Genomic DNA, 25,432 nt, shown 5'->3' with positions numbered 1-25,432 from the left:
AATTCCACCATCTGTCATGGCAGGATTCAAACCCAGGCGTCCAGAACGCTATCTGGATTTCTGGATTAATAGCCGAGCAATAATATCACAAGGCCATCGCCTCCCCCATTTTGATATTCAGCCATTGCCTAAATTTCTGTTGTAACACTGAGGTTGTTTCCTATATGAATCCGGCATTATGATTCGGAGAGTTAATGGATGAGTCCATTTCCTGGTGAATTGTAAACACAGCTATCGTGTAGATGAGTGGTAAAAATGGCCATTTATCTTGTGCTGTCATTTTCATTGGGAGTTTCCCTTTTATGGTTAGATGAAGCAGCGGTTCCTGGAAGAATTTAAACTATTGGAAGATACTAGATGTGCTTGGGACTACTCTCTGCTTGTCTAGAGTTATGCTTACAAGCACTGAAGAGTAATGATTCATCCTCTTAACTGTAACAGTTTTTTAACTCGTTCTTGAACTGCATATGCCATAATTGTCATTACAATAAAATCTACATTTGATATTGATTCAAAAACAAGGATACTGGAAATTTTAAATAAAAACACTAGAAATGCTAGGCATTTTGGTTAGTTCATCTATTTATGATACATTCATCAATTTACTACATTTGTAGATACAGCATCCCAATAAAAGCTTATTGAAAGCAAAGATAGTTTTAACTATAGCTTTGATATCCCGGATTATGTTTGATGAAATTTATGTAACCATAATGTACGGGATCTACCCCCTTGTTGCACAGGGTGCTGGCAGAAGTGAGAAAACCAGCATGCAGCTCTCTCACTGCGCAGCCAGGTTTTCACTCCTGATTTTTGTGCACTCTGAGGAAAAAAGATCTGAGGCCATAATTTTTGCTGTCACTGTGACAGGGCAGGGCAATGCTGGCTCCACTGAAATCGAGGTGCTGCCTTTAACCACTCCAAAAATGGAGCTCCCAAGTGAGCCTGCCCCTGGCAGTACCAAATGCCAGGCATGTTCCTCTCCTCCTGGGGTCTACACTTACCTTTGTGACCCTGGCACGTTTCCCTCGACTGCCTCAAATTTTTCTAAACGATGAGGTTTCTGCCCAGCAGCATGGGGACCTTGTTACGTCATGGGTGAGGGGCTTGAATAACTTAGAAATGAGATCTTGATGGTGAGAATTTTGTTTCCTGACTCTTGCAAGATTTAGGCCTATGTCACTGTTTACAGTGAGAGACAAAGTGGACTTAAAATTATCCCCAAGGTGTACATATTGGAATAGTGCAGGTGAAATGTGTTTGCAATGATACATCTAGCAAACCTAGAAAATGATCAACTATTTGATGGACAGTGTGAAACTGCTATCAGTGAGGCTAATACACCAGGTACGTCTTTAGGGCATTTGACTGTAAATGGAAATCGATTATTCTCATGTTAGACCTTAGATGAGTTTTGGGTACAGTATTTTGAAAAGGACGTGATTCATTGAAATCAGTTCAAAGAATGGTGAGGATGCTTCTGTGAATTGGGCTTTTAAATGATGAAGACCTGACCTTGTTTTCAGTTAAGGCGATTGAGAGAAAATGTTTTTTTTCACTATTGAGTTGAATGGATAAGATGGGATATTTTCTGCTTATTTAGTTTCAAATGTGTCGCATAATTAAAGGTCATGGCATGAAAGTCTATGATCCTCATGCAAGCTGAAGTTGAGAAAGAATGGTTATCCTGCAGATGATTGGATATATATATAATAGATTCCCAGCTGAAGCAGTGAGTATTGTGTTGACTGAGACCTTCAGCTTTATTAATATCTGACGAGAATTACAATTTAAAAGTTATAAGCATTAAAATAGATAGCTATAATCAAGTGCTTTGTGGAACATGAATGTTCCTGAGCTGCTGACTCTCTATGAAAGTGTCAAACCAGAGAAAACAAACGATAAAGGACATGAAATGTTGAAATGGAAAGTGAGATAGGTAATGGAGCAATCTAATGTATTCAGCAAGATAACACAAGATGCACTGAAAGAACTCACTAAGATTTTTTAGACAACGGCTGCTAAACTCACGACCGCTACCATCTAGAAGGAAAAGGGCACCAGATACCCCGGAAGACCACCTGAAGCTTCCCCTCCAAGCCACTCGCCCTGCTGATTTGGAAACATGTTGCTGTTCCTTCACTGTTGCTGGATCAAAATCCCTAACAGCACTGTGGGTGTATCTGCATGATGTGGAGATGCTGGCATTGGACTAGGGTAAACACAGTAGGAAATCTGACAACACCAGGTTAAGTCCAACCGATTTTTGATAGTAAACTCACAAGCTTTTGGGGTTTCTCTCTTCGTCAGGTGAATGGAGAGTTCTGACCTCAGACAGAGCATATAACAGCACAGACAGTTTACAGATTACTGATTAGAATGCGAGTCTTTACAACTAACCTGCTATTCAAGTCTTAAAGAGGTCGACAATGTGAGTACTCTTTCCGTTCACATTGTCGGTGTCTTTCAGACTTGGATAGCAGGTTAGTTGTAAAGACTCACATTCTAATCAGTAATCTGTAAACTGTCTGTGCTGTTATATGTTCTGTCTGAGGTCGGAACTCTCCATTCACCTGACGAAGAGAGAAACCCCAAAAGCTTGTGAGTTTACTATCAATAGTAAACTCCATCCATAGTAAACTCTCCATAGGACATTCAAATCGGCCTCGCAGATGGAGGATGTGGTCAAGAAGGCGTGTGGTGTACTGGCCTTCATTAATCGAGGGATTGAGTTTAGGAGTCGGGAGGTAATGCTGCAACTTTATAAGACCCTTGTCAGACCCCACTTGGAGTACTGTGTGCAATTCTGGTCGCTTCACTACAGGAAGGATGTGGAAGCTATTGAGAGGGTGCAGAGGAGATTTACAAGGATGTTGCCTGGATTGGGAGGCATGCCTTATGGAGATAGGTTGAGGGGGCTAGGTCTCTTTTCCCTGGAGAGACGAAGGTTGAGAGGCAACCTGACAGAGGTTTAACATAGAACACTACAGCACAAACAGGCCCTTCGGCCCACGAGTTGTGCCGATCACATCAACACCTACCAATCTATAGACCTATCTAAAACCCCCAATCCCATTAAACCCCATATACTCATCCAGAAGTCTTTTAAAAGACCCCAGCGAGTTCGCCTCCACCACCACTGACGGCAGCCGATTCCATTCACTCACCACCCTCTGAGTGAAAAACTTACCCCTAACATCACTTCTGTACTTTCCTCCCCGCACCTTAAATCTGTGTCCTCTCGTAGCGACCATTTCAACCCGGGGAAATAGCCTCTGAGAATCCACCCTATCTATTCCTCTCAACATTTTATAAACTTCTATCAGGTCGCCTCTCAACCTTAGTCTCTCCAGGGAAAAGAGTCCCAGCTCCCTCAACCTAACTTCATAAGGCATGCCTCCCAGTCCAGGCAACATCCTTGTAAATCTCCTCTGTACCCTTTCAATAGCTTCTATGTCTTTCCTATAGTGAGGCGACCAGAACTGCGCACAGTACTCCAAATGAGGCCTGACAAGGGTCTTATAAAGTTGCAGCATTATCTCCTGATTCCTAAACTCAATCCCTCGATTAATGAAGGCCAGTACACCGTACGCCTTCTTGACCACATCCTCCACCTGCGAGGCCGATTTAAGAGTCCTGTGGACCCGGACCCCAAGATCCTTCTGCTCTTCAACACTACTAAGACTCCTGCCCTTAATAGTGTACTCGTTCCTCCCGTTGGTTCTGCCAAAATGGACGACTACACATTTATCCGCATTGAAGTCCATCTGCCATTTCTCCGCCCAGTCCTGCATCCTATTTATGTCCTGCTGCAACTTTTGACATCCTTCCAGACCATCCACAACACCACCGACCTTTGTGTCATCAGCGAACTTGCTTACCCATCCCTCCACTTCCTCATCTAGGTCATTTATGAAAATGACAAACAGCAAGGGTCCTAGAACAGATCCCTGGGGCACTCCACTGTTGAGAGGAATAGATAGGGTGGATTCTTGGAGGCTATTTCCCAGGGCTGAAATGGTCGCTATGAGAGGACACAGGTTTAAGGTGCTGGGAAGCACGTACAGAGGAGATGTTAGGGTTAAGTTTTTCACTCAGAGGGTGGCGAGTGAGTGGAATCGGCTGCCGTCGGTGGTGGTAGAGGTGAACTCACTGGGGTCTTTTAAAAGACTTCTGGATGAGTATATGGGATTTAATGGGATTGGGAATTATAGATAGTTCTATGGCTTGGTAGGTTTGGATGTGATGGGCGCAACTTGTGGGCCGAAGGGCCTGTTTGTGCTGTTATGTCCTATATTAAATAAATTGGTTGGACTTAGCCTGGTGTTGTCAGATTTCTTACGGTGTATCTACACCACATGGACTGCAGCGGTTGAAGAAGTCAGCTCATCACCATCTTCTCGAGGGCAATTTAGGATGAACAATGCTGGTCTAGTAAATGATGTCCATGTCCATATCATTTGGACAGGTACGTGGAAGGGAACAGTTTCATAGAATCTTAGAAAACCCGACAATGCAGAAGGATTCGGCCTATCGAGCCTACACCGAAAACAATTCGCACCCACGTTGCTAGTCTCCCTGACACCTAAGGTTAATTTAGCATGGCCAATGCACTTAACCCGCACATCTTTAGAATATGGGAGGAAACCGGAGTATCCAGAGGAAACTCACGCAGACACGGGGAGAACGTGCGAATTCCACACAGACAGTGACTAAGGTAGGAATTGAACCTAGGTTCCTGGTACTAAGGCAACAATGCTAACCTACTCCTGCTCCTATTTCTTATGTTCTTATATTGATGTGCTACCAAGCTGCCCTCGGGGGATATGGGCCAAATGCAGGCAAATGAAACTAGCTCAATTTAGGAAACTTGGTCAGCATGGATGAGTTGGGCCGAAGCACTGTTTCCGTGCTGTGTATCTCACACTATCCCATAAATGAATCAAAAAGAAAACATGAAACTGAACGTGGACCTCTTTTTGTCCACTTCCTGTGAGATTTGTTTTGGACCCCCTCCCTGCCCCATCTCCTGGACACCAGTCTTCCATGGTGCTGTCTTCCTAATCACCTGACCCACACTTTTATGCCGTTTTACTTCTTGCATAGATTCGTCTGACCCAAATAGCTCAAAAATGCAGGACTGTGCTTGTGCAGCCCGCTCTCCATCTGTAGATGCACAAAATTCCAAGACCATTGGAAGTTGAAATTCCTGATCTTGGCTCTCAAGGAGACAAGTGGGGTTGTGGGAAGCTACTACTTTTAACCCACATCTCCATTTCTGATCCGTTTGGAACGCAAAATCCAAAGGTGATAACATGTCCTTCTGAATGTCTCCCCTCATGCTGCTGTGTCTTTTATTTCTGCTTTTTCTTCCTGCTCAGCAATGTGCATTTTGACATCTTCTAGATATACAGCACAAAGGCCAGTTGGTGTCTTATAAGTCCCTGTCCGTAGTTTTTAAGTTTATTGATGTGTCACAAGTAAGTTTACGTTAACATTGCAATGAAGTTACTGTGAAAATCGCCTAGTCACCACACTCTGGAACCTGTTTGGGTACACTGAGGGAGAGTTTAGCATGGCCAGTGCATCTAACCAGCACATCTTTCAGACTGTGGGAGGAAACCGGAGCACCCGGAGGATACCTATGCAGACACAGGAGAGTGTGTAGACTCCACACAGACAGTGACCCAAGCTGGAAATCGAACCCAGGCCTCTGGCACTGTGTCACCCTGCCACCGCATAGTAGCCCTATTTTATGTTTCAAATAAGCTAAAAACAACAATGAATCGGTGCTGGAGTTTTGATGGAAGTTTTCAATTCTTGGCTCGGTTGTGTGAGACTCCAAGTTTTTTTTGACAGAGTGCCACAAATGAAGTGGGGGAGAAAGAGCATATTCGGCCAATCAGCTTGTTAAAATTGTGTGAATCTGTCAAACTGGATGAGAAGAGCATAGCGTTTCTTTCTATCCATTGTGATGCACACCACAGCTAATGTAAAATTCCATTTTGAGTAAGGGTGTCGTCTTCTAATGTCCAAGACAGTGCTCCTTATTTAATGCTGCTATTATGCTACAAAATTGCCAGCGACATCAAGAGCACAGCCTGTGGTGATCTTGAAGTATGCATAACACTCCATTTCTTATTTGTTGATGATGATGACCTTCTGGAATGGAGTGTTCACTTGCTTCCTCGAACCTAAGTCGGATCCAGAGCTGAACATCACATCTGTTTCTTAGCAAGTTTGCTTATTTTATCTCAAGATTTTCCTGCCTCCAACCCTGCTTTAACATGTCCGTTGCTGCATTTGTTACCTCCAGACTCGGTTCCCCAGTGTACCTCAATGTTTTCATTGGTAGATGCAGAAAGGATGTTCCTGATGTTGGCAGTGTCCGGAAGCAATGATCATAGTCAAAGGATACGGGTAAATTTCTTTGCCTCGTGAGTGGTGAACTTCTGCAATTCACTCTCAGTTGAGGCCAAAACATTGTGTGCTTTCAAGAAAGAGTTGGATGTAGCGCTTGGGGCGAAGGGAATCAAAGAATACAGGGAAAAGATGGGTGCGGTTTACTGAGTTGGATATCAGCCATGATCATGATGATAGTAAAGCAGGCTCGAAGGGCTGAGTGGCCTACTCCTATTTTTCTACATTTCTATTCAGAAACCCATAATCATAGAATAAAATAATGTGGAAGGCAGTCAGTTGCAGTTTGAGCTTTTTGAAGAAAGTGTGCAATTGGTCCCCCACTCTTTGGTTAAGAATTCAACGTCCTGTACCTATACAGAGATGATAAATATTCGTAGTTGGCACTAAGTTCATGTCTGCCATATGTCAGGTTGGAGCCTGGCTGCAGGTGAGCTGACCCCCTCTCCACTTGTTAATTTTAGCACAGCAGCACATTTTCAGCATTGGTGGTTTGTACAGATCTTTAAAGTGTGCTGAGGCAGACCTGCAGACACATTGCCAAGTGACAAATGTAATTTTGTGATACTGTGCTTAGGTAAAATTTGTATATGGATTATCAAATCTGCATTGCATAAAGTGGGTCCATTTGATGCTACAAAACCCATAATTACTGATCTTAACAGCACCTCTAGTAATGTAAATCTGCTTTGAGCTGTTATTTCACAGCAATTCTTGCTGCTTTGGAAGTTTTGTGGCTTTGTCAATACGCAATGTTAGGAATTTGGGAAGTTAACAAAGTTACCTGTTGAATTTGAGATGAGAACAAAATAACAGACAAGTAACAAAATTAGCAAGCATCTAGAAGACTAATGAGATACAATTTGCCCAGTAGCAAGATTAGCAGGCGTCTAGAGAAATTGAGGTGTGACTTGCCATATCAAAAAAAAACATTAACCAGCGATCAGTGGGGCTATACAAATGATAACCTCTAAAGGCAAGGAATTTGAGAGATATCGATAGCCAAACCCACATGGTATAATATCAAAGAGACTAAACAATATAATTACTGGCATCCTCATTGGGGAAGTAGACTAGTTTTCCATTCAACAATTAGATTGACCAAATCCTTATCTTCAGAGAGGCCGGTTCCATCTGTGATCAGAGCCATGGAGGCCTATTCCATTTAACATTTGGAGCCATGGCAGTTGCAGATATTCTCCTCCAAAGAGATGCAGTCCATTCCTTCGCATTTACACCGCAGTAGCATAGTGGTCAGCACTGCTGCCTCAGCACCAGGGACCCAATTTCAGTTCTAGCCTTGCATGATTGTGTGGAATTTGTACATTCTCCCTGTGTCTGTGTACGTTTCCTTCATGTTCTCCTGTTTCCTCTACAATCTAAAGATGTGTAGGTTAGTTGGATTAGCCATGGTAAATGTATAAGTAGAGGGGAGAGGTAAATGTATGGGTATAGGATGCGGAGAGAGTCTGGGTAAGATATTGCGTCAGGAAGTCAGTGCAGACTCAATGGGGCAAATGGATGTCTCCTGTATTGTCGGGGTATATGAACCAGGAAAAGACATTTTTGCAGATTTGTTGATCTCAGCTGTATTGTATGCTATGTATGAGCTGGATATCATTTCTAGAGATACAAAATTGGATATTATTTTGGAAAAGTCGTGTCTCAAGTGAGTTCAAGGAACATGGATGTATTTTAGGCACGAGGTAATTTCAAAGAGAATGCTGTGTTTACTTATTTACTAAATTGTCATGGTGTATATTAGTCTTTCTTGGATGTTTTTCTTTTTTTTACATTAATAAATGCTCCATTAATTGTTTACCCAACAACTGGACTGGTTCCTCACTGGGGGTGTACCTTTCATACTATTCCAAACAAATATGCACCACTAAGAACCAGTGTTTCAAGTTATCCTTTGGGTTTTTGAGACACTCCTCACAGTGGGGTTTTTGACAGTAGGAAAAATGCATTGAGGAATTGAAATATTTTCCACAGAAGGACCTTTGTTTCATGTTAATTATTTGATTTTTGTAAACTAGAACTTTTTTTTCCTTTCAAGCCCACCATAACTTCAATGATTTAATGGCACCTAATTCCTTGACGTTGCATCTAGGGTAATTAATATTTGTGATCAGAAACTGCTGTCACCATAACTGTTCAACCAAAATTTTGGTTCCCGTGTATCAAATAGCACTTCTCACAGCAGCTATAGAGTTTCCAGCTGTTTCACAGGAACATATATAGAAAATAGAAACAGGAATAGGCCATACAATATCCTGATTACCCCCCACTCTTTTATCCCTTGATCCCTTTAGCCCCAAGAACTATATCCAATTTCTCCTTAAAATCTCACAACTTCTTGGCCTCAACTACTTTCTGTAGTAGTGAATTCCACAGATTCACCTCTGTCTGGGTGAAGAAATTTCTCCTCACTTCAGGCCTAAAAAGTCTAATGCTTATCCCTTATCCTCAAACTATGATCTCTAGTTCTGGATTTCCCCCACCATTGAAAACATTCTTTCTGAATCTACCCTGTTTAACCCTGTAGATTTTTATAAGTTTCTTTGAGATCCCCTTTCACTGTAATCTCCAGTGAATATAATTCAAACTGATTTAGTCTCGTCTCATTATGTGACAGATCTGCCATCCCAGGAATCAACTTAGTAAATTTTCACTGCACCCCCTCTATAGCAAGGACATCCTTCCTCAGATAAGGACACCAAAGCTACATATAATTACAGTAAAACGTCCCTATTGCTATACTCAACTCCGCCAGTTATGAAGGCCATCATACCACTTGTCTTCTTTACTCCCTGCTGTACCTGAGCACTTACTTTCAGTGACAGATGCATGAGGCCACCTAGGTTTCACTGAGTAGCCCCATCTCTCAATTTACACCCATTCAACTAACTTGCCTTCCTATTTTTGCTACCGAAGTGGATAATCTCACATTTATGTACATTATACTGCATCTGCCATGCATATGCCACTCACTCAGCCTGTTCAAATCATGTCCAATCATCTCTGCATCCTCCTCACAATGCACCCTTCCATCCAACTTTGTATCATGTGCAAATTTGGAGAAGATGCGTTTCGTTCCCTCTTCAAAATCATTCATGTATAATGTGAACAGTTGGGGTCCTAGCACAGATCCCTGTGGTATCCTACTTGTCATGTCTACCAATTGGGAAAAAGACCCATTTATTCCAACTCGTTTCCTGTCTGCTAACCAGCTTTCTATCGATCTCAAGATACTACTTGTAATCCCACATGCTTTACCTTTACATAATCTGCAGGTGAGACCCTGTTGAAACCCTTCTGAAAGTCTAAATAAATCAGATCCACTGATTCTCTCTGATCAACTCTACTTGTTACATCCTCAAAGAATTCCAGTCGATCTGTCTAGCATGATTTCCCCATTGTAAATCTATGCTGACTTGTCTGACTATACCACTCCTTTCCAAATGTTGTGCTATGAAATCCTTAATAATGGATTCTAGCAACTTCCCTACTACTGACTTGAGGCTCACTGGTCTATAGCTCCCTGTTTTTGCTCTACTTGGCTTATATTAGCTACACTCCGATCTGTAGGAACCATTCCAGAGATCTAAGAATTTTAGAAAACGACTACCAATAAGAACATAAGAACATAAGAAATAGGAGCAGGAGTAGGCCATCTGGCCCTTCGAGCCTGCCCCGCCATTCAATAAGATCATGGCTGATCTGTCGTGGCTCAGTTCCACTTTCCCGCCCTCTCCCCATAACCCTTAATCCCCTCTCTTATCAAGAACCCATCAACCCGCTTCTTAAAAATATTTAGCGAGGCAGCCTCCACCACTTCAACGGGCAGAGAATTCCAGAGATTCACCACCCTTTGAGTGAAGAAGTTCCTCCTCAACTCCGTTCTGAACTGCCCCCCCTTTATCTTGAGGCTGTGCCCCCTAGTCCTACTGTCTTTTTTGAGCGGGAAGAGTCTTTCCACCTCTATCCTATCCATCCCATTCATCATCTTATACGTCTCAATGAGATCTCCCCTCATTCTTCTAAACTCTAACGAGTACAAGCCTAGTTTATTCAGCCTCTCCTCATAGCTCAACCCCCTCAACTCCGGTATCAGCCTAGTAAACCTCCTCTGCACTCCCTCCAAGGCCAAGATCTACTATTTCGAGGATCACTTCCTTCAGTACTCTGGGATGAAGATGATCAGGTCCTGGAGATTTATCCAATTTCTATCCCATTAATTTCCTCAAAACCATTTATTTACTAATACAGATTTTCTTCAGCTCCTCACTAAAACTTGTGTTTCTCAGAACTTCCAGTACATTATTCATGCCTTTTTTTTTGTGAAGACAGAAGCAAAGTATGAATGTAGTTCCTCAGCCATTTCTTTGTTCCCCATACTGAATTCCCCCCTGTTTGTGATGGAAGCAGCTTATATTAGTTTTTGTCAATATTTCTCGCTTTACATATCTATCAACCTATGTTCCCCGCTAGTTTACTTTCATACTCTCTTTTCCCCTTCTTAATCAGTTCTTTGGTCCATCTTTGCTGAATTTTAAACTACCTCCAATCTTCAGGCCTGTTGCTTTTTCTTGCCAATTTATATGCTTCTTTTCTGAATCTACTATTATCTCTAATTTCCCTTATAAGCCATGATTTGGCCGCAGTTCCCTTTCCATTCTTGCGCCAAATAGAAATAAACAACTTTTCACCATCGAGTGAGTCACTTGCTGTACATGTGTCATTTTAAGCTCAAAGTTAAAAGCTGCAAAGAATAGTTCAGACCTGCTAACAACATTTTAATGTTGTTATTTTTTCTTGAAGTCATCTTTTGTCACCATGTGTTTGAAAGACTTATCACTCACCATTTTTTGGCTAAGAGCAAGCTATACTCTAGCTGCAGTTTGGAATCCTCTTTTGATTTATGAATTTACAATCTAAATGGCTTTTATAGACATCTGCTTTAAATTTTGTATGGTTTCCTATATTAGGTATGCTGGGATCTTATACTTGGATTGTTGTTCTTTAAGTCTGTTTTATTGGTGAGCTATCAACAGAATTCACGATCACTATTTAAACATTGGATTGGAAGTGCACGTTACAGGTAGTAAAGATCCTCCCCTCTGTCTGCTGGCCTGGACCAGCAAGGGATCTCAAATTTCAGGTCAGCATTAAATGTCCGTTTAGCCCAACATCACTGGGGATGTAGGAAAACCAGCATCCCCTACGCTGCTATCACTGCCCCACAATTTATAGTCTCAAACTGGAGTAATCAGGAAACCGAAATAATAAGATCACCCCATTGAACATGCTGGAATATATGATGTTTTGTATAAATTTCCCCTGTAAATGTTGACAAGCTGAGGCCAGTCATAAGCTGGCAAACTAGTTCGTAATGCAAAAAAGCATATCTAAAAGTATAATATTTAAAGTTAAAATTTATTTTATTGAAACTCTGTATTTTTATTGTTGTACTTTGGAACAGCAGAAATAATAAATGGTGAAAATGTGGTTTTTGATATAGGCGTCAGTTCACTTTACAGGTCAGCTCTTCGAATCTCAGAATTTTACAGCACAGGAGGCCATTCAGCCCATCATGTCTACACCGGCTCCTAAAAGAGCTATCTAGCTAGTCCCATTCTTCACCCCTATCTCCGTATCCTTCTAATTACTTTCATATATGTCTCCAGCTCTCCTTCGAAACTTCCAATGGAATCCACCTTCACCGCTCTCCCAGGCAGCACATACCAAATTCCAACAACTCTAGGTAAAGGAAGTTTCTCCTCATCTCACTCCGAGCTCTCTCGCTGACCATTTTGAAATTGTGACCCTAGTCACTGACATACAAACTAGAGGAAACATAATGTCCTCTTTACCCTGTCAAAATTGTTGATAATATTGAACACCTCAATAAGGTCACCTCTTAATCCTCTGCTCCAAGGAGAATAAATCCAATTTCTCTAGTTTTTCCTTGTATTTAAAATTCCTCATTTCTGATATCATTCCAATAAATCTCCTTTGCACTCTTTCTAGGGCTTTAATATCCTTAAGTAAGGTGCCCAGAACTGGATGTGGTCCAGTTCAAATGTGGTCTGACCAATGATTTATAGAGGTGTGGCATCACTTTCTTGCTTCTATATGCCTCTATTCCTAGCCCTAAGAATCCTATAAGTTGACTTATCAACTGTTTCAACTTGCCTGGCCATCTTCAAAAATTAAGAAATGAATCCCGAGGTCCCTTTGCTGCTGTACTCCCCTCAAAGTTGTACCGTTGAGCCTGTATTGTCTCCTTATGTTTCTTCTACCAAAATGCATTACCTCATATTTTCATCGCATTGAAATTGAGCTGCCAGATGTCTGCCCGTCTGGCCAGCTCCTCTGAAGTCACTCTGCGTCATCCTCATGATATTTTCCCCAGCTTAGTATCTTCTGCCAACTTAGAGATTTTGCTGTCCGTATCCATCTCCTAAATCATTTATATAAATCAGAAAAAACAAGGGTGCCAACATTGATCCCTGGGGAGTACGACTTTCAACAACTAGGTATGTGTTCCTGAGATTATTAATGTTCCAACCATTAGCAATTTGAAAGGAGATTTCAGGGTTCTTTGTCCTAGCAAACTAGGAGACTCAGGAGTGGCCAGGCCTGGCTTATGAAATGCATCATTCCTTTTGAATGTGGTCTCTGCAACCATGTTTATTATAGTGTATCTTCAGAGACAACAAAGGTGTCAACCTCTCTGTCAGCTCTGATACTAATAAAGTTTCTTTTTGTTCAGGCAGACATAACTTCATCCTTTTTAGTATTTTTCCTGTTTTTAAAATTTTAGAAATTCACCAAGCTATATTTTTATAAAATATGCACGTGAGGTCTTAGCTGTGTTACGATAATCACTCCTAGGCCAAAATCTTAAGAAATTATGTTAGATGTTAAAGTTTACATTCAAAATAGATTGAAAAAAAATGAAAAAAAGGAAGAAAAGATGGCAAATAATTAAACAAACTCATGAAATAAAACAGTCTAAATTTGAGCACAGGCTTAAAAAGAAATACATGTCCATACAGAGGCGATAGTCATAGTGAATCTGAAATTAACATTTCTCATGCCCAACACCCTAGAAAATTGTGGGGATCAGTATGTGCAGTAAACTTTTTTGCTCCTATTGATGAATGAAGAAATTCAAGATTAAACTTAACAAGTCAACTGATATAAAGTGAAAAAAGGTTTCTTTTGTAGTACGTAGCTGATCCTGAATGACTGTTTGTTTATTTGAACTTGACATGTTGGAGAATCTATACTCATTTTGTATGATCCTTGTGAAGTAGAACTTGGTTACATAAATCCTAAATTACAGGGCTGCAAAGTTATATTTAACCTTTGGCTACTGTTAATCCAGATGCCGTAAACCAGTTAACTTTTAAAGTTTTCAGCTCATGTCCTGTGAAATGTGATGCTACACTGCTGTTAAGAAAAACTGGTTCAAAGTTGTGCATAATTTTAGTACTTCAGACACTCAAGTAAGAATTCAACAAATTAAGTTTTTAGACGCTTTTGCCTGACTGTCCTTCCTCCTCCCAATTCTCCTTTCCTATCCCTGTTTTGATTATTATCACTGTGTATGTCAAATGGATCATAGTCTATCAATATTCTTTTTGTTTTCTACAGCACATAGGCAAAAACAAAATTCAAATATTTTACTTATCCTTACTTACATCCTGTATTTTATATGCACTGCCCTAAAGCTACATTTATATCTATGCAAATTCCAAAAGTTTTCAGATTAGCAGTCATGCCATAGGTGTACATTCAGGTCCATGTTTAAATAAAGTTTTACACTTCATCTAGTTTTAAGTTAGATGACTAATGCTTGCAGACCAGTCAAGATAACCTCCCTTGACAGTGCAAGCTGTGCATCCTTTGATGAATAGCTGGCATTAATGTAGTTTTCTATGGATGATAGGGCAGCACGGTGGCACAGAGGTTACTACAGCTGCCACACAGCAGTAAAGTACTTTTGTGGATTTCCTCTGGGTGCTTTATTTTTCTCCCAAAGATGTGAAGGTTAGGTGGATTGCCCCTTAGCCAGGAGGACTAGCAGGGTGAATGCATGGGGATAGGGCCTCGGTGGATTGTTGTCGGTGCAGTCTCAATGGGCTAAATGGCCCCTTCTGTATTGTAGGGATTCTATGAATCGTCAAAGGATTCTTCTAGTGTTGGACTAGATCATACAGATCAATATATTACAAGTCTTACTCCTTGTCTGTGATAAATCAGGATATTTGAGGAAGGAAGAAAAAAAGTAATCCAAGATCCTTAATTTTCCATCCAGCGAGTAGTACAAAAAGAAATCCAGGTGCAGATGTCCGGTAAAGACCTGGCATAGTTGTGAATGCCCTCTGTGCTATAAGCTAGTCAGAAAATGTGGTAACATGAGATGTGTTAATTGAAGGTTGTCAGTGGGTAAGAGACTAGCCCAGAAAGGAAGGAAGGGAGGAGAATTGCACGAACTTATCTAGGTATAAATACTAGTTGTGCATATCTAATCCATTTTGTTGAATTGTAAGGTGCAATTTCGTATCCATTGATGACATTACTAAGTATCTTTCTTCTGGAGAGCCTTTCATTGTGTGTCACTTTCAAACTTGCTTCCTTCCTCAGCTTGAGGAGTTCAAGTAGTTATGATTTGATGCTATAAATCTAGCATAGGTTGTCTGTTAGAAGTAATTTCTCTCATTACTGACTCTCAACATTTGACAACATTTAATCCAAAGAGACATTGAACAGCATAGATAAGGCTAATATTTTGTCAGCCAATCCTGTTTTAAGATTCATTTTATGTTAGCACATAACTGTTCAGTCATAATGCTGTGAAATGAAGTGGTTTCACTTTTTTAAATTTTCTTTGCCTTGCTGATTGCTGCATTCATGCCCATGTTTAAATAAACTTTTAGACTTAATCTAGCTTTGTTATATGACTGCTTGCAGACCAATCAACTTCCCTTGACAGTGCAAGGTGTGCATCCTTTGATGAATAGTTGGTATATGTGTTTCTGAAGAGCATTAATGTGGTTTTCTATGGATGCTAGGGCAGCACAGTGGCAGAGTGGTTACCACAGCTGCCTCACAGCACTAAAGTATTTACTTCCCCAACAGTTTTGGTTGGGTTATGACACCATGACTATTCACCAATACCCTATTCAAATTGCCAAATTAAAGTTTTTAAGTTTATTTATTAGTGCCACAAGTAGACTTGCATTAACACTGCAATGAAATTACTGTGAAAATTCCCTTGTCGCCACACTCTGGCACCTGTTCGAACACAGAGGGACAATTTAGTATGGCCGTAGTACTTAAGCGGCACTTTGGAGCTGTGGGAGGAAACCGGGGCACCCGGAGGAAACCCACGCAGACAGGGCAGAATGTGCAAACTCTGTGTAGACAGTGACCCAAGTCAGGAATCGAACTTGGGTGCCTGGCATTGTGAAGTGGCAGTGCTAACCTCTGCCACCCGCTGTATGTGCACGCATTGGATCAATATACAGTGTTCAGTCTCTCGACCAAACCTCTTCAAACCTACCTCTTTGACAAAGCTTTCAGTTCATCTGCCCAATATCCTTTGTTTGGATTTATTATTGTCACCTGTATTAACATGGGTGGCTCGGTAGCACAGTGATTAGCACTGTTGCTTCACAGCTCCAGGGACCTGGGTTCAATTCCTGGCTCGGGTCACTGTCTGTGTGGCGTTTGTACGTTCTCCTCGTGTCTGCGTGGGTTTCCCCTGGCTGCCCCGGTTTTCTCCCACAGTCCAAAGATGTGCGGGTTAGGTTGATTGGCCATGCTAAAATTGCCCCTTAGTGTCCTGAGATGCATAGGTTAGAGGGATTAGTGGGTAAAATATGTAGGGAAATGGGGATAGGGCCTGGATGGGGTTGTGGTCGGTGCAGACTGAATGGGCCAAAGGGCCTCTTCACTGTAGGGTTCTATGTTCTCCCTAAAAGTGCACGCAGAGTATCCTCCTGCCAACGTCACCTGAAATTTGCTGACTCTGCAAAATGAATTTTGAATTTGAGGCATTGCTGGCCTGTGTGGCTTTGATCCACATTGGACATTGAATGTATAACGGAGCCATTGGAAGAGCTCCCTCCATAATTAGTTAAGTGATTCATCCAATAGCTGCAAGAAATTAGCTGATGTTGCACTGTTATAACAAGACTCCTTTTAAAAGTTTTGAATATTGGACCCTGGTTTAAGTTTATTTCATTTGCCAAATTCTCAATTTATTCCTCTCCAATCTCTCCTGACAGGGGTACATACGATATTTATGTAAATAAGGATGGGAAACCTCTACTCGTTGGTAAATATGACAATCACGGCAGCTTTGGTGAGCTGGCACTGATGTATAACACTCCAAGAGCTGCTACAATTGTTGCTACCACAGAAGGAGCCCTTTGGGGGCTGGTAAGTAACACTGCGTTATGATCAAGGATTCAATAAGTGGCCCTTGTTTGAAGTGAAGGATATACACCTCTGGATATGTATTTACAGCGTATAAATATTTATGAAGGTTTGCCCCGTTCGTTTTTTAGTGAAACCGCAATGAGTTTCTAATATTCTGAAATTGTGCTTCTATTCACTTTCTTGAAAAAAATTTATTTGAAAAACCTTGTTCCTGAAGTAAGTATACAGGTACATCTTCCATTGCATTACTCGCACAGCTCAAGGATGAGGCTGTGTGTATTATGATCGACTTTGACCGATCAGTCAGGGATAGAGCATGAGCAACAGGGATGGGTCAGGGTCATCAGAGATTCTGAAAGGTGTAGGAGCCTGTCTTAAACGTGAGACCCAAGGCAATACAGAGTATCAAGATGGTGACAGTAAAATTAAACAAAAAGGAAAACTAAAACTGTCAATGAAAAAGTATGGAATTAAAAATACAAAATGCTGAAAGCAGGGCAGTTAATCCTAAGCATCATAACGTGTGCTTTTGTTCTCACATGTTGATTGGCTGACTTGTTTATTTTCTATCATTTATTTCTTTCCTTAAGCCCATCACCCCCAGAAATGAGCTGCTGGGCCAGGTGCTATAGCAGTGCTGGTCTTGCCTGTACGTGTTTCAGAGATGGATTAGCTATTTGGTTATATAGTTCTGGGCTGTCTGTTGATTTTGAAGTGGGGAACTATCATGGTAGCTGAAAGTGAACAGTTTGATCTCCTGATCTCTGGCTCTGTTGCTGTTTTGTAATATAATTGGAACTAGTCATTAGAGAAAAATCTGGAACAACCTTTTGGTATTGATCAAATAATAAACTTACAGGAACCCTAGGCATGTGTCCAGACACACACACACGAGTCAAACAATGATTTATAAGGATATAATAAAATGGCTCTGGTACTGTTTGTGTGTCCCATGATTTTATTGCTCATCAGATGAATGATTTAGAGAGAAATTGTGTGCATCCAGGCTTAAAATATTTGCCACTATGCACAACTAAATGTCAGTCAAGTATAAGTATGTTTCCCATTTTACTAGCCCACACAGCGCCATGGGTTTTGTCTGTATACTTGTGTGGTGCTACAAAAATTCTGTTTAGTAACTAACCAATCTGCTAGTACTCTCAATGCTCATTATCTGGTTTTATTTTTGACCAGGTAACCATTTTAGGGTGTAACTCACAAATTGCCTTTGTGTAGTTATGACCTGGTGCCAGGCGGGAGTAGTTTAAAATCCCATGGTGAAAGTAGCCTTACACCATCTCAGGTTTGTTATTGGCACCATCTTCTTCCTCAAGTCTTTCCAATTTCATCCAGCTGATTTTAACTGCACCCTCTTGATGTCATTCTTGTCTATTGAAGTGTATCTACAGAATCATAAAGTCACAGATCTGGAATGTTTTCTCTTCCTGCTGCTACATCATTACGTTAAGTGTCCCCCATGAAACTATCCTTTACCCACTCCTTTTCTCGCTTACTTGTTACCACTCAGCCACATCTGAAAACAGCGTCAGTTTTCACAAGTATGCTGACAATACACAATTTTCCCTCTTGTGACTCCTCCACCTTCTCTAAATTATCAGATGATTTTCTGGTATTAGATTGAACCGGAAAAAATTTCTCTGTAGATTCCGATTGAAGCCATTGGCTTTGGTCTCCACCAAAAACTCTGTTCCCTAGTCACTGCCTCCATTCGTCTTTGCAGTGACTGTCTGAGGCTGAAGCAGACTGCTTGAAATGTACATGTCAGATTTAACCATGAGATAAGATTCCAAATACATAGCTGTGTCATCACCAAGAGTGCCCATTTCCACCTCCATAACATTGCACGAAACTGCACTGGCACTCTTTCAGCTCACCTGTTGCTAAACCGTAATTTATGTCTGAATGTTTACAGTGGTATCTGGGTGTAGATGAAGCAATTGGATCCCTTTTAAACAACGCCTAGTTTTCAATATTCTCACCCTGGTTTTCAAAATACTTGTTGCCTTTCCACTTCTTATCTCTGTAATCTCCTCTAGCCAGATATCTGCATTCAATCCCTAAACCTTTCTGATTTGTCTCTTCCTTCTGTAACATGTTTCTTCAAACCTACCTCTTTGACAAAGCTTTTGGTTCATCTGCCCAATATCCTTTGATTTGATTTATTATTGTCACCTGTATTAACATACAGTGAAAAGTATTGTTTTTTGCGCGCTATACAGACAAAATAAATCATTCATAGAGAAGAAAACAAGAGTGCAGAATGTCGTGTTACAGTCATAGCTTGGGTATAGAGTAAGGTCAACTTAATGCATGATAAGTCCATTCAAAAGCCTGACGTTGGCAGGGAAGAAGCAGTTCTTGAGTGGGTTGGTACGTGACCTCAGACTTTTGTATCTTTTGTCCGAAGGATGAAGGTGGAAGAGAGAATGTCTGGTGTGAGTGGGGTCCTTAATTATGCTGGCTGCTTTGCTGAGGCAGTGGGAAGTGTAGACAAAGTCAATGGATGGGAGGCTGGTTTGCATGATGGATTGGGCTACATTCACGACCTTTTGTAGTTCCTTGCAGTCTTGGGCAGAGCAGGAACCATTCCCAGCTGTGACACAACCAGAAAGAGTGCTTTTTATGATGCGCCTGTAAAAGTTAGTGAGAATCGTAGCTGACGTGCCAAATTTCTTTAGTCTTCTGAAAAGAAGACTATCTCCTGTATAGGCCACAGATTAACAGAATTGTTTTAGCATAGGACAGGGCCAGTAGGCACATCGTGTCTGCACTGAGTCTCCACAACTCATAAGAACATAAGAGATAGGAGCAGGAGTAGGCCATCTGGCCCTTCGAGCCTGCCCCGCCATTCAATAAGATCATGGCTGATCTGTCGTGGCTCAGTTCCACTTTCCCGCCCTCTCCCCATAACCCTTAATCCCCTCTCTTATCAAAAACCCATCAACCCGCTTCTTGAAAATATTTAGCGAGGCAGCCTCCACCAATTCAACGGGTAGAGAATTCCAGAGATTCACCACCCTTTGAGTGAAGAAGTTCCTCCTCAACTCCGTTCTAAAACGCCCCCCCTTTATCTTGAGGCTGTGCCCCCTAGTCCTACTGTCTTTTTTGAGCGGGAAGAGTCTCTCCACCTCTATCCTATCCATCCCATTCATCATCTTATACGTCTCAATGAGATCTCCCCTCATTCTTCTAAACTCCAACGAGTACAAGCCTAGTTTATTCAGCCTCTCCTCATAGCTCAACCCCCTCAACTCCGGTATCAGCCTAGTAAACCTCCTCTGCACTCCCTCCAAGGCCAAAATATCTTTGCGCAGGTGCGGCGCCCAAAACTGCACACATTACTCCAGCTGCGGCCTCACCAATGCCCTATACAGCTGCAGCAAGACCTCCCTACTTTTATATTCAATCCCCTTCGCTATGAAGGCTAGCATCCCATTTGCCTTCCTGACCACCTGCGGCACCTGCAGGCTGGGTTTTTGCGACTCATGCACAAGGACCCCGAGGTCCCTCTGCACCGTCGCCTGCTGCAGTTTTTCGCCCCGTAAGTAATAGTCCTTCCTACCATTCTTCCTACCAAAGTGGACCACCTCACACTTGCCAACATTAAATTCCATTTGCCATTTCCTGGCCCATTCGCCCAGCCTATCTAGATCCTTCTGCAGACTCTCCACACCCTCCGCACAATTTGCCGTTCCCCCAATCTTGGTGTCATCCGCAAATTTCGACACCCTACGCTCAGTTCCCTCCTCCAGATCATCTATATAAATGGTAAAAAGCTGAGGCCCCAGCACCGACCCCTGGGGCACTCCACTAGTCACCATCCGCCAATCCGAATAGCACCCGTTGACCCCCACTCTCTGCCTCCTATTTGACAACCAATCCTCTATCCACGCTAACACCCTACCCCCAACTCCATGTCCCCTGACCTTCTGCAATAACCTCTTATGAGGTACTTTGTCAAACTCGCATTCCATTTCGTGCCTTCTCCCTGTAACCTTTCAGATTGTTTCTTTTCAATAGTCATCTAATGCTCCCTTGTATGCCTTGATTGAACCTCCCTCCACTACGTGAAGGCCACATATTCCAGTCCCCAATCACTTGCCATGTGAAAATTTTTCTTTTTGTATTGCTTTTGCTTCTTTTGCAAATCATTTTAAATCCGTGCTCTCTCATTTTCAATCCTTTCACGAGCGGGAAAGGCCTGACTCCAGGCCCCCATTATTTTGAATACTTCTGTCAAATCTCCCCTTGGCCTTCTTTTCTCCAAGGAAAGGAGCTCTGACTTCTCCAATCTATCTTAGTAACTGAAGTTTCTCATCCCTGGAGTCATTCTCATAAACATCTTCTGAACTCTTGCCAATGTCTTCGCATCTTTCCGAAAATGTGGTACCCAGACAATATTCACTTCTCTAGCTTAGGTCTATCTTGTGTCCTGTGCTAATTCAGAAATGCATTTTGCTTTATAATGCTCATGTGAAGTGCTTTGAGACGTTTAGTTATGCTAAAGGAACTATATAAATACCGATTGTTGTTTGACAGTATGCTACCAATTTTTTTGAAAAATTATTCAAAGGATGTGGACTTTGCTGGCTAGGCCAGCATTCGTTGCCCATCTGAAAGGTGGCGGTGGCCAGAATTCATTGGCACTGAAAGGTGGTGGTGAGATATTCCCAAAATATCGTTAGGGAGGGTGTACTAGATTTTGATCCAATGACAGTGAAGAAAAAGTGATATATTTTCAAGTCAGGATGGTGAGTGGTTTGGAGGGGAATCTCCAGGTGGTGATGTTCCCATGGATCTGCTGCCCTTGGCCTTTTAGATTGTAATGGTAGTGGAATTGAAAGGTACTATCTAGGGAGCTTTGGTGAGTTCCTGCTGTGTGCATCTTGTCACGTTGCTGCTACTGTTGTGTCGGTGATGGAGGGAGTGAATGGCATTCTTTCCACAAACAATCAAGTGGGCTACTTTGTCTTGGATGACATCAAGCTTCTTGCGTGTTGTTGAAGTTGCACTCATTCAGGCAAGTGGACAGTATTCCATCACATTCCTGACTTGTGCCTTGTAGATGATAGACTTTGGGGAGTCGAGAGGTGAGTTATTTGCTGCAGTATTCCTAGCTTTTGAGCTCTTGCAGCCACAGTATTCATGGGTCATCCAGTTGAGTTTCTGTTCAATGGTAACCTCCAGGTGTTGATTGTGGAGGATTCAGTGATAGTAATGGCATGGAATGTCAAGCTATAGAAGTTAAATTTTTCATGTTGGAGATGGTTGTTGCTTAGCTTGAATGGTGTAAATATTTGTCAGCCTGGAGTAGATCACCTTATGCTCACCTGATGTGAGAATCAAATGTAAAAGTTAGGGTTTAGGCTAATTTCATAAAACACCTTGAGTTTCTGATCTGATCCTTAACATCCTCGGGAGTTAGAGAGTTTGGAGATTTTTGTTGACCTCCTTTGTACTGTCCATCCTGTGCTGTAGCTTCATCAGGTTGACGCCTCATTTTTATATATGCTGGCAGATTTCCTTCACTAAAGGACATTGGTGAATCAGATGGATTTTTATGAAGATCGATCCCAGTTAGTATTACAACTGGTTGGGAAGATTCTTGAATGGAACCCTGATTCAAAAGATTAACTTTTAATTTTTTTTCCGAAAGCGTGGCAGAACAGTTACAGAAATGCAAATTAGTTTTAACAAGAAAAAAACATTTATTAAACAAGAAAAGTTTGATTATAATAGAATACGCCTTTTACCCCTCTTAGCTTCACAAATGTATACAGTTTTCAAAAGTAACACTCCATTCTGAAACCAAGCTTGTTTGTAACAAACCTCAAACAAACTTCCTACTTTAAAAGTGCCCTGGTTGCTGAGCAATGACTTTATCTCCTGCCAGCTTGTTTATTTTCATGCTGTAACCCCCTCTAAGCACAATAACAGCACCGTTTAAACTGACTGAACTACCACACATACAAACACCATTGTTTAGCATGGATCTAACTATAGGTTTGCCCTTATACAGAAATGCTAAATTAAACCCGCTTAAAACAAATAAATCCTTTAAAACTATTTCTATTTTCCTGATGAGTGGCTATCATTAGATTTTTAATTTCAGATTTTTTTGTTTCTTATTCAAATTAGAGCCCCAATCGCCAGAGCATTATCCTGCATCTCTGGATTACTTACCCAGAAACAGTACCACTGGACCACTGCCTGCCCATCTATGAATGACTTGGAGCATACTTTGAACCTCCTGGATACTTGTACAGAAATGCACCAAGACTGGGCATATACATTTTTATGCTGTCAATAGTTTTCAATTGTTGCAACAGGGCACCACACATAGAAATGCAGAGCTATGTCTTTGACCTGAGAGCACAAATCAGATATTGTCAGTAGTGTTTGATAGCTGCATTGTAACTGCCGCATCATGGAAATCCATTAATGACCTAGGTAGGACACTGCATTCAGTGTGGAAGCTATGCAGACATTTTACCTAGCATCGGCATGTTACTATGCTGTGAAGTACCAGTGCTGACTCGAGCCCCGACCACTACATAGAGCCAGAGAATCTCTGTGCAGAAAGAGGCCGTTTGGCCCATTGACTCTGCACCAATTCTCTGAAAGAGCATCACACTCGGGCCTCCCCTCTGCCCTATCCTCATAATCCCATGCATTTACTGTGGCTAATCCACCTAACCTGCACTTCTTTAGACTGTGGGAGGAAACCGGAGCACCCAGAGGAAATCAGAGCAGACATGTGAACAATGTGCAGACTGTACACACAGCTAAGGCTGGAATCAAACCCAGGTTCCTGGCACTGAGTGTCATTGTGCTGCCCTTCAAACTCCTTTATGTAGTAATATTAAAGCAAAATGCTACTGATGCTGAAAGCCTGAAATAAGAACAGGAAATTCTGAAATGCCAGCATCTGTGCAGAGAAAAACATGTTTCTGGTCAATGACCTTCTGTCAAAATTCTTACACTAACTCTTTCAATTGGCAGCATCCATTGAAAGAGGAAATAGAGGTGGTGTAAGAATTCTGATGGAAGGTTGTTGGCCTGAAAGATTAACTATGTTTCTCTCTCCACAGATGTATTATTCAATGCTTATTCTCCAAATCAGACTAGTTTGACAGCTTTGATGGAAACTGGAAATTCATTCCGATACTCCCATCTGCTGGGCATGCTGAAGTATTGTACCAACTTAGTTTGATATCAGGAATTGACTAGAATCACTGTGAGGGCAGACAGACACCCAGAAACTTATGATATATCCTTTGGAGTACAAATGCCTTTTTAAAAACCTTATAGTTTATCTTAAGGCAAACATAAATGATTGTTTTCATGGTTGGGAATATTGACAGCAAAATTTAAGTCAAAAATGTTGTAACTGGAGTAATCTTTTCACCTGCTGCCTTTGCTTTCTTTGTATCTTAGATACTTTTTCACCCATGCTAAAAATCTAATTAGTTTGAGCTTGATCACTGTTACTTGAGACAAGCTTTAACTGTTTTTATCATGAGAATTTGTCTTTTTATTGAGGTTTTGTCACTATTACTATGAGAACTACTCTTTTTAATAACTGAGAGGTCATTACTTTTTTATGCTGCAGCACAGGCTCACGGGGGTGAATGATTACATCTGTTCCTACAGTGGTTGAATGTTTTTCCTCCTATAGAGGCTGTCTTTTTTGCAATGAGGTTTTGCTGCGTTCTTTTTTGCCATGAGTGCTTGTTCGTTTTTACTGTGACAGCTTGGTTACGTTTTACTGTACCTGACAGCTTGTCACTTTTTATTGTGATATTTTAGCACTTCAATTCTAAAATTATTCTTCCTCCATTGAAAAATTCTCACTGCGCATGTGTAAAAATGTGTCCTGTTGCAATCAGCCTTGCACCTAGATAATCTTGCCCTGTACAATGAAAATAATCTCCTCAAACTCCCATTTCATCATATGTGGGAATTCAAAACCAAGTAGCCTCCAGGTGAAGTAACATTTGTGAGCTAAGGACAGTTAGGCCAAGATGTACAAGCAGAACTTGATCTCTATCTTAAAGTCATATTGGCTTATTAAATCCTTAGTAATTCCTTTGCCAGCTTTATAATGTGAACCGCATATTTAAGCTTGTCATGTTGCGATAGAGGTATAGAATCAAAGTCATAATTATAGTATCCCTACATTCGGCTCATCGAGTCTGCACCGACGACAATCCCACTCAGGCTCTAACCCCACGCATTAACCTGCTAGTCTGCCGACACTAAGGGGCTATTTAGCATAGCCAATCAACCTAACCCGCACATCTTTGGAGTGTGGGAAGAGCCAGAGCACCCGAAGGAAACCCATGTAGACAGTGAGAACGTGCAAGCTCCACACAGTCACCTGAGGCTGGAATTGAACCTGGGTCCCTGTGCTATGAGGCAACAATGCTAACTACATTGCCACCCATAATGCATTGAAAGGGGCCATTTGATGTATCAAGTCCAAGCCAGCTTTCTGTAAAGCAATCCAAGCAGTGCCATTCCTGCTTTGTTC

The 25,432-nt window shown here is 41.5% G+C and overlaps 1 protein-coding gene across 1 annotated transcript in view; it reads left to right on the top strand.

Moving 5' to 3' along the window:
* Window positions 1-25,432, top strand: part of prkar2aa (protein kinase, cAMP-dependent, regulatory, type II, alpha A) — a 246,097-nt gene that overhangs the window by 204,109 nt on the left and 16,556 nt on the right. The window contains exon 6 of the mRNA XM_080218686.1: window positions 16,725-16,878. Within this exon, the coding sequence (XP_080074812.1) occupies window positions 16,725-16,878 (154 nt within the window). The remainder of the gene's footprint in view (window positions 1-16,724; window positions 16,879-25,432) is intronic.

Source organism: Carcharhinus amblyrhynchos, chromosome 3 (genome assembly GCF_965287045.1).
Source record: "Carcharhinus amblyrhynchos chromosome 3, sCarAmb.v2.hapA, whole genome shotgun sequence".
NCBI lineage: Eukaryota > Metazoa > Chordata > Chondrichthyes > Carcharhiniformes > Carcharhinidae > Carcharhinus > Carcharhinus amblyrhynchos.
The sequence above is the reverse complement of the archived record's forward strand: the minus strand, read 5'-3'. Positions and strand labels throughout refer to the sequence as shown.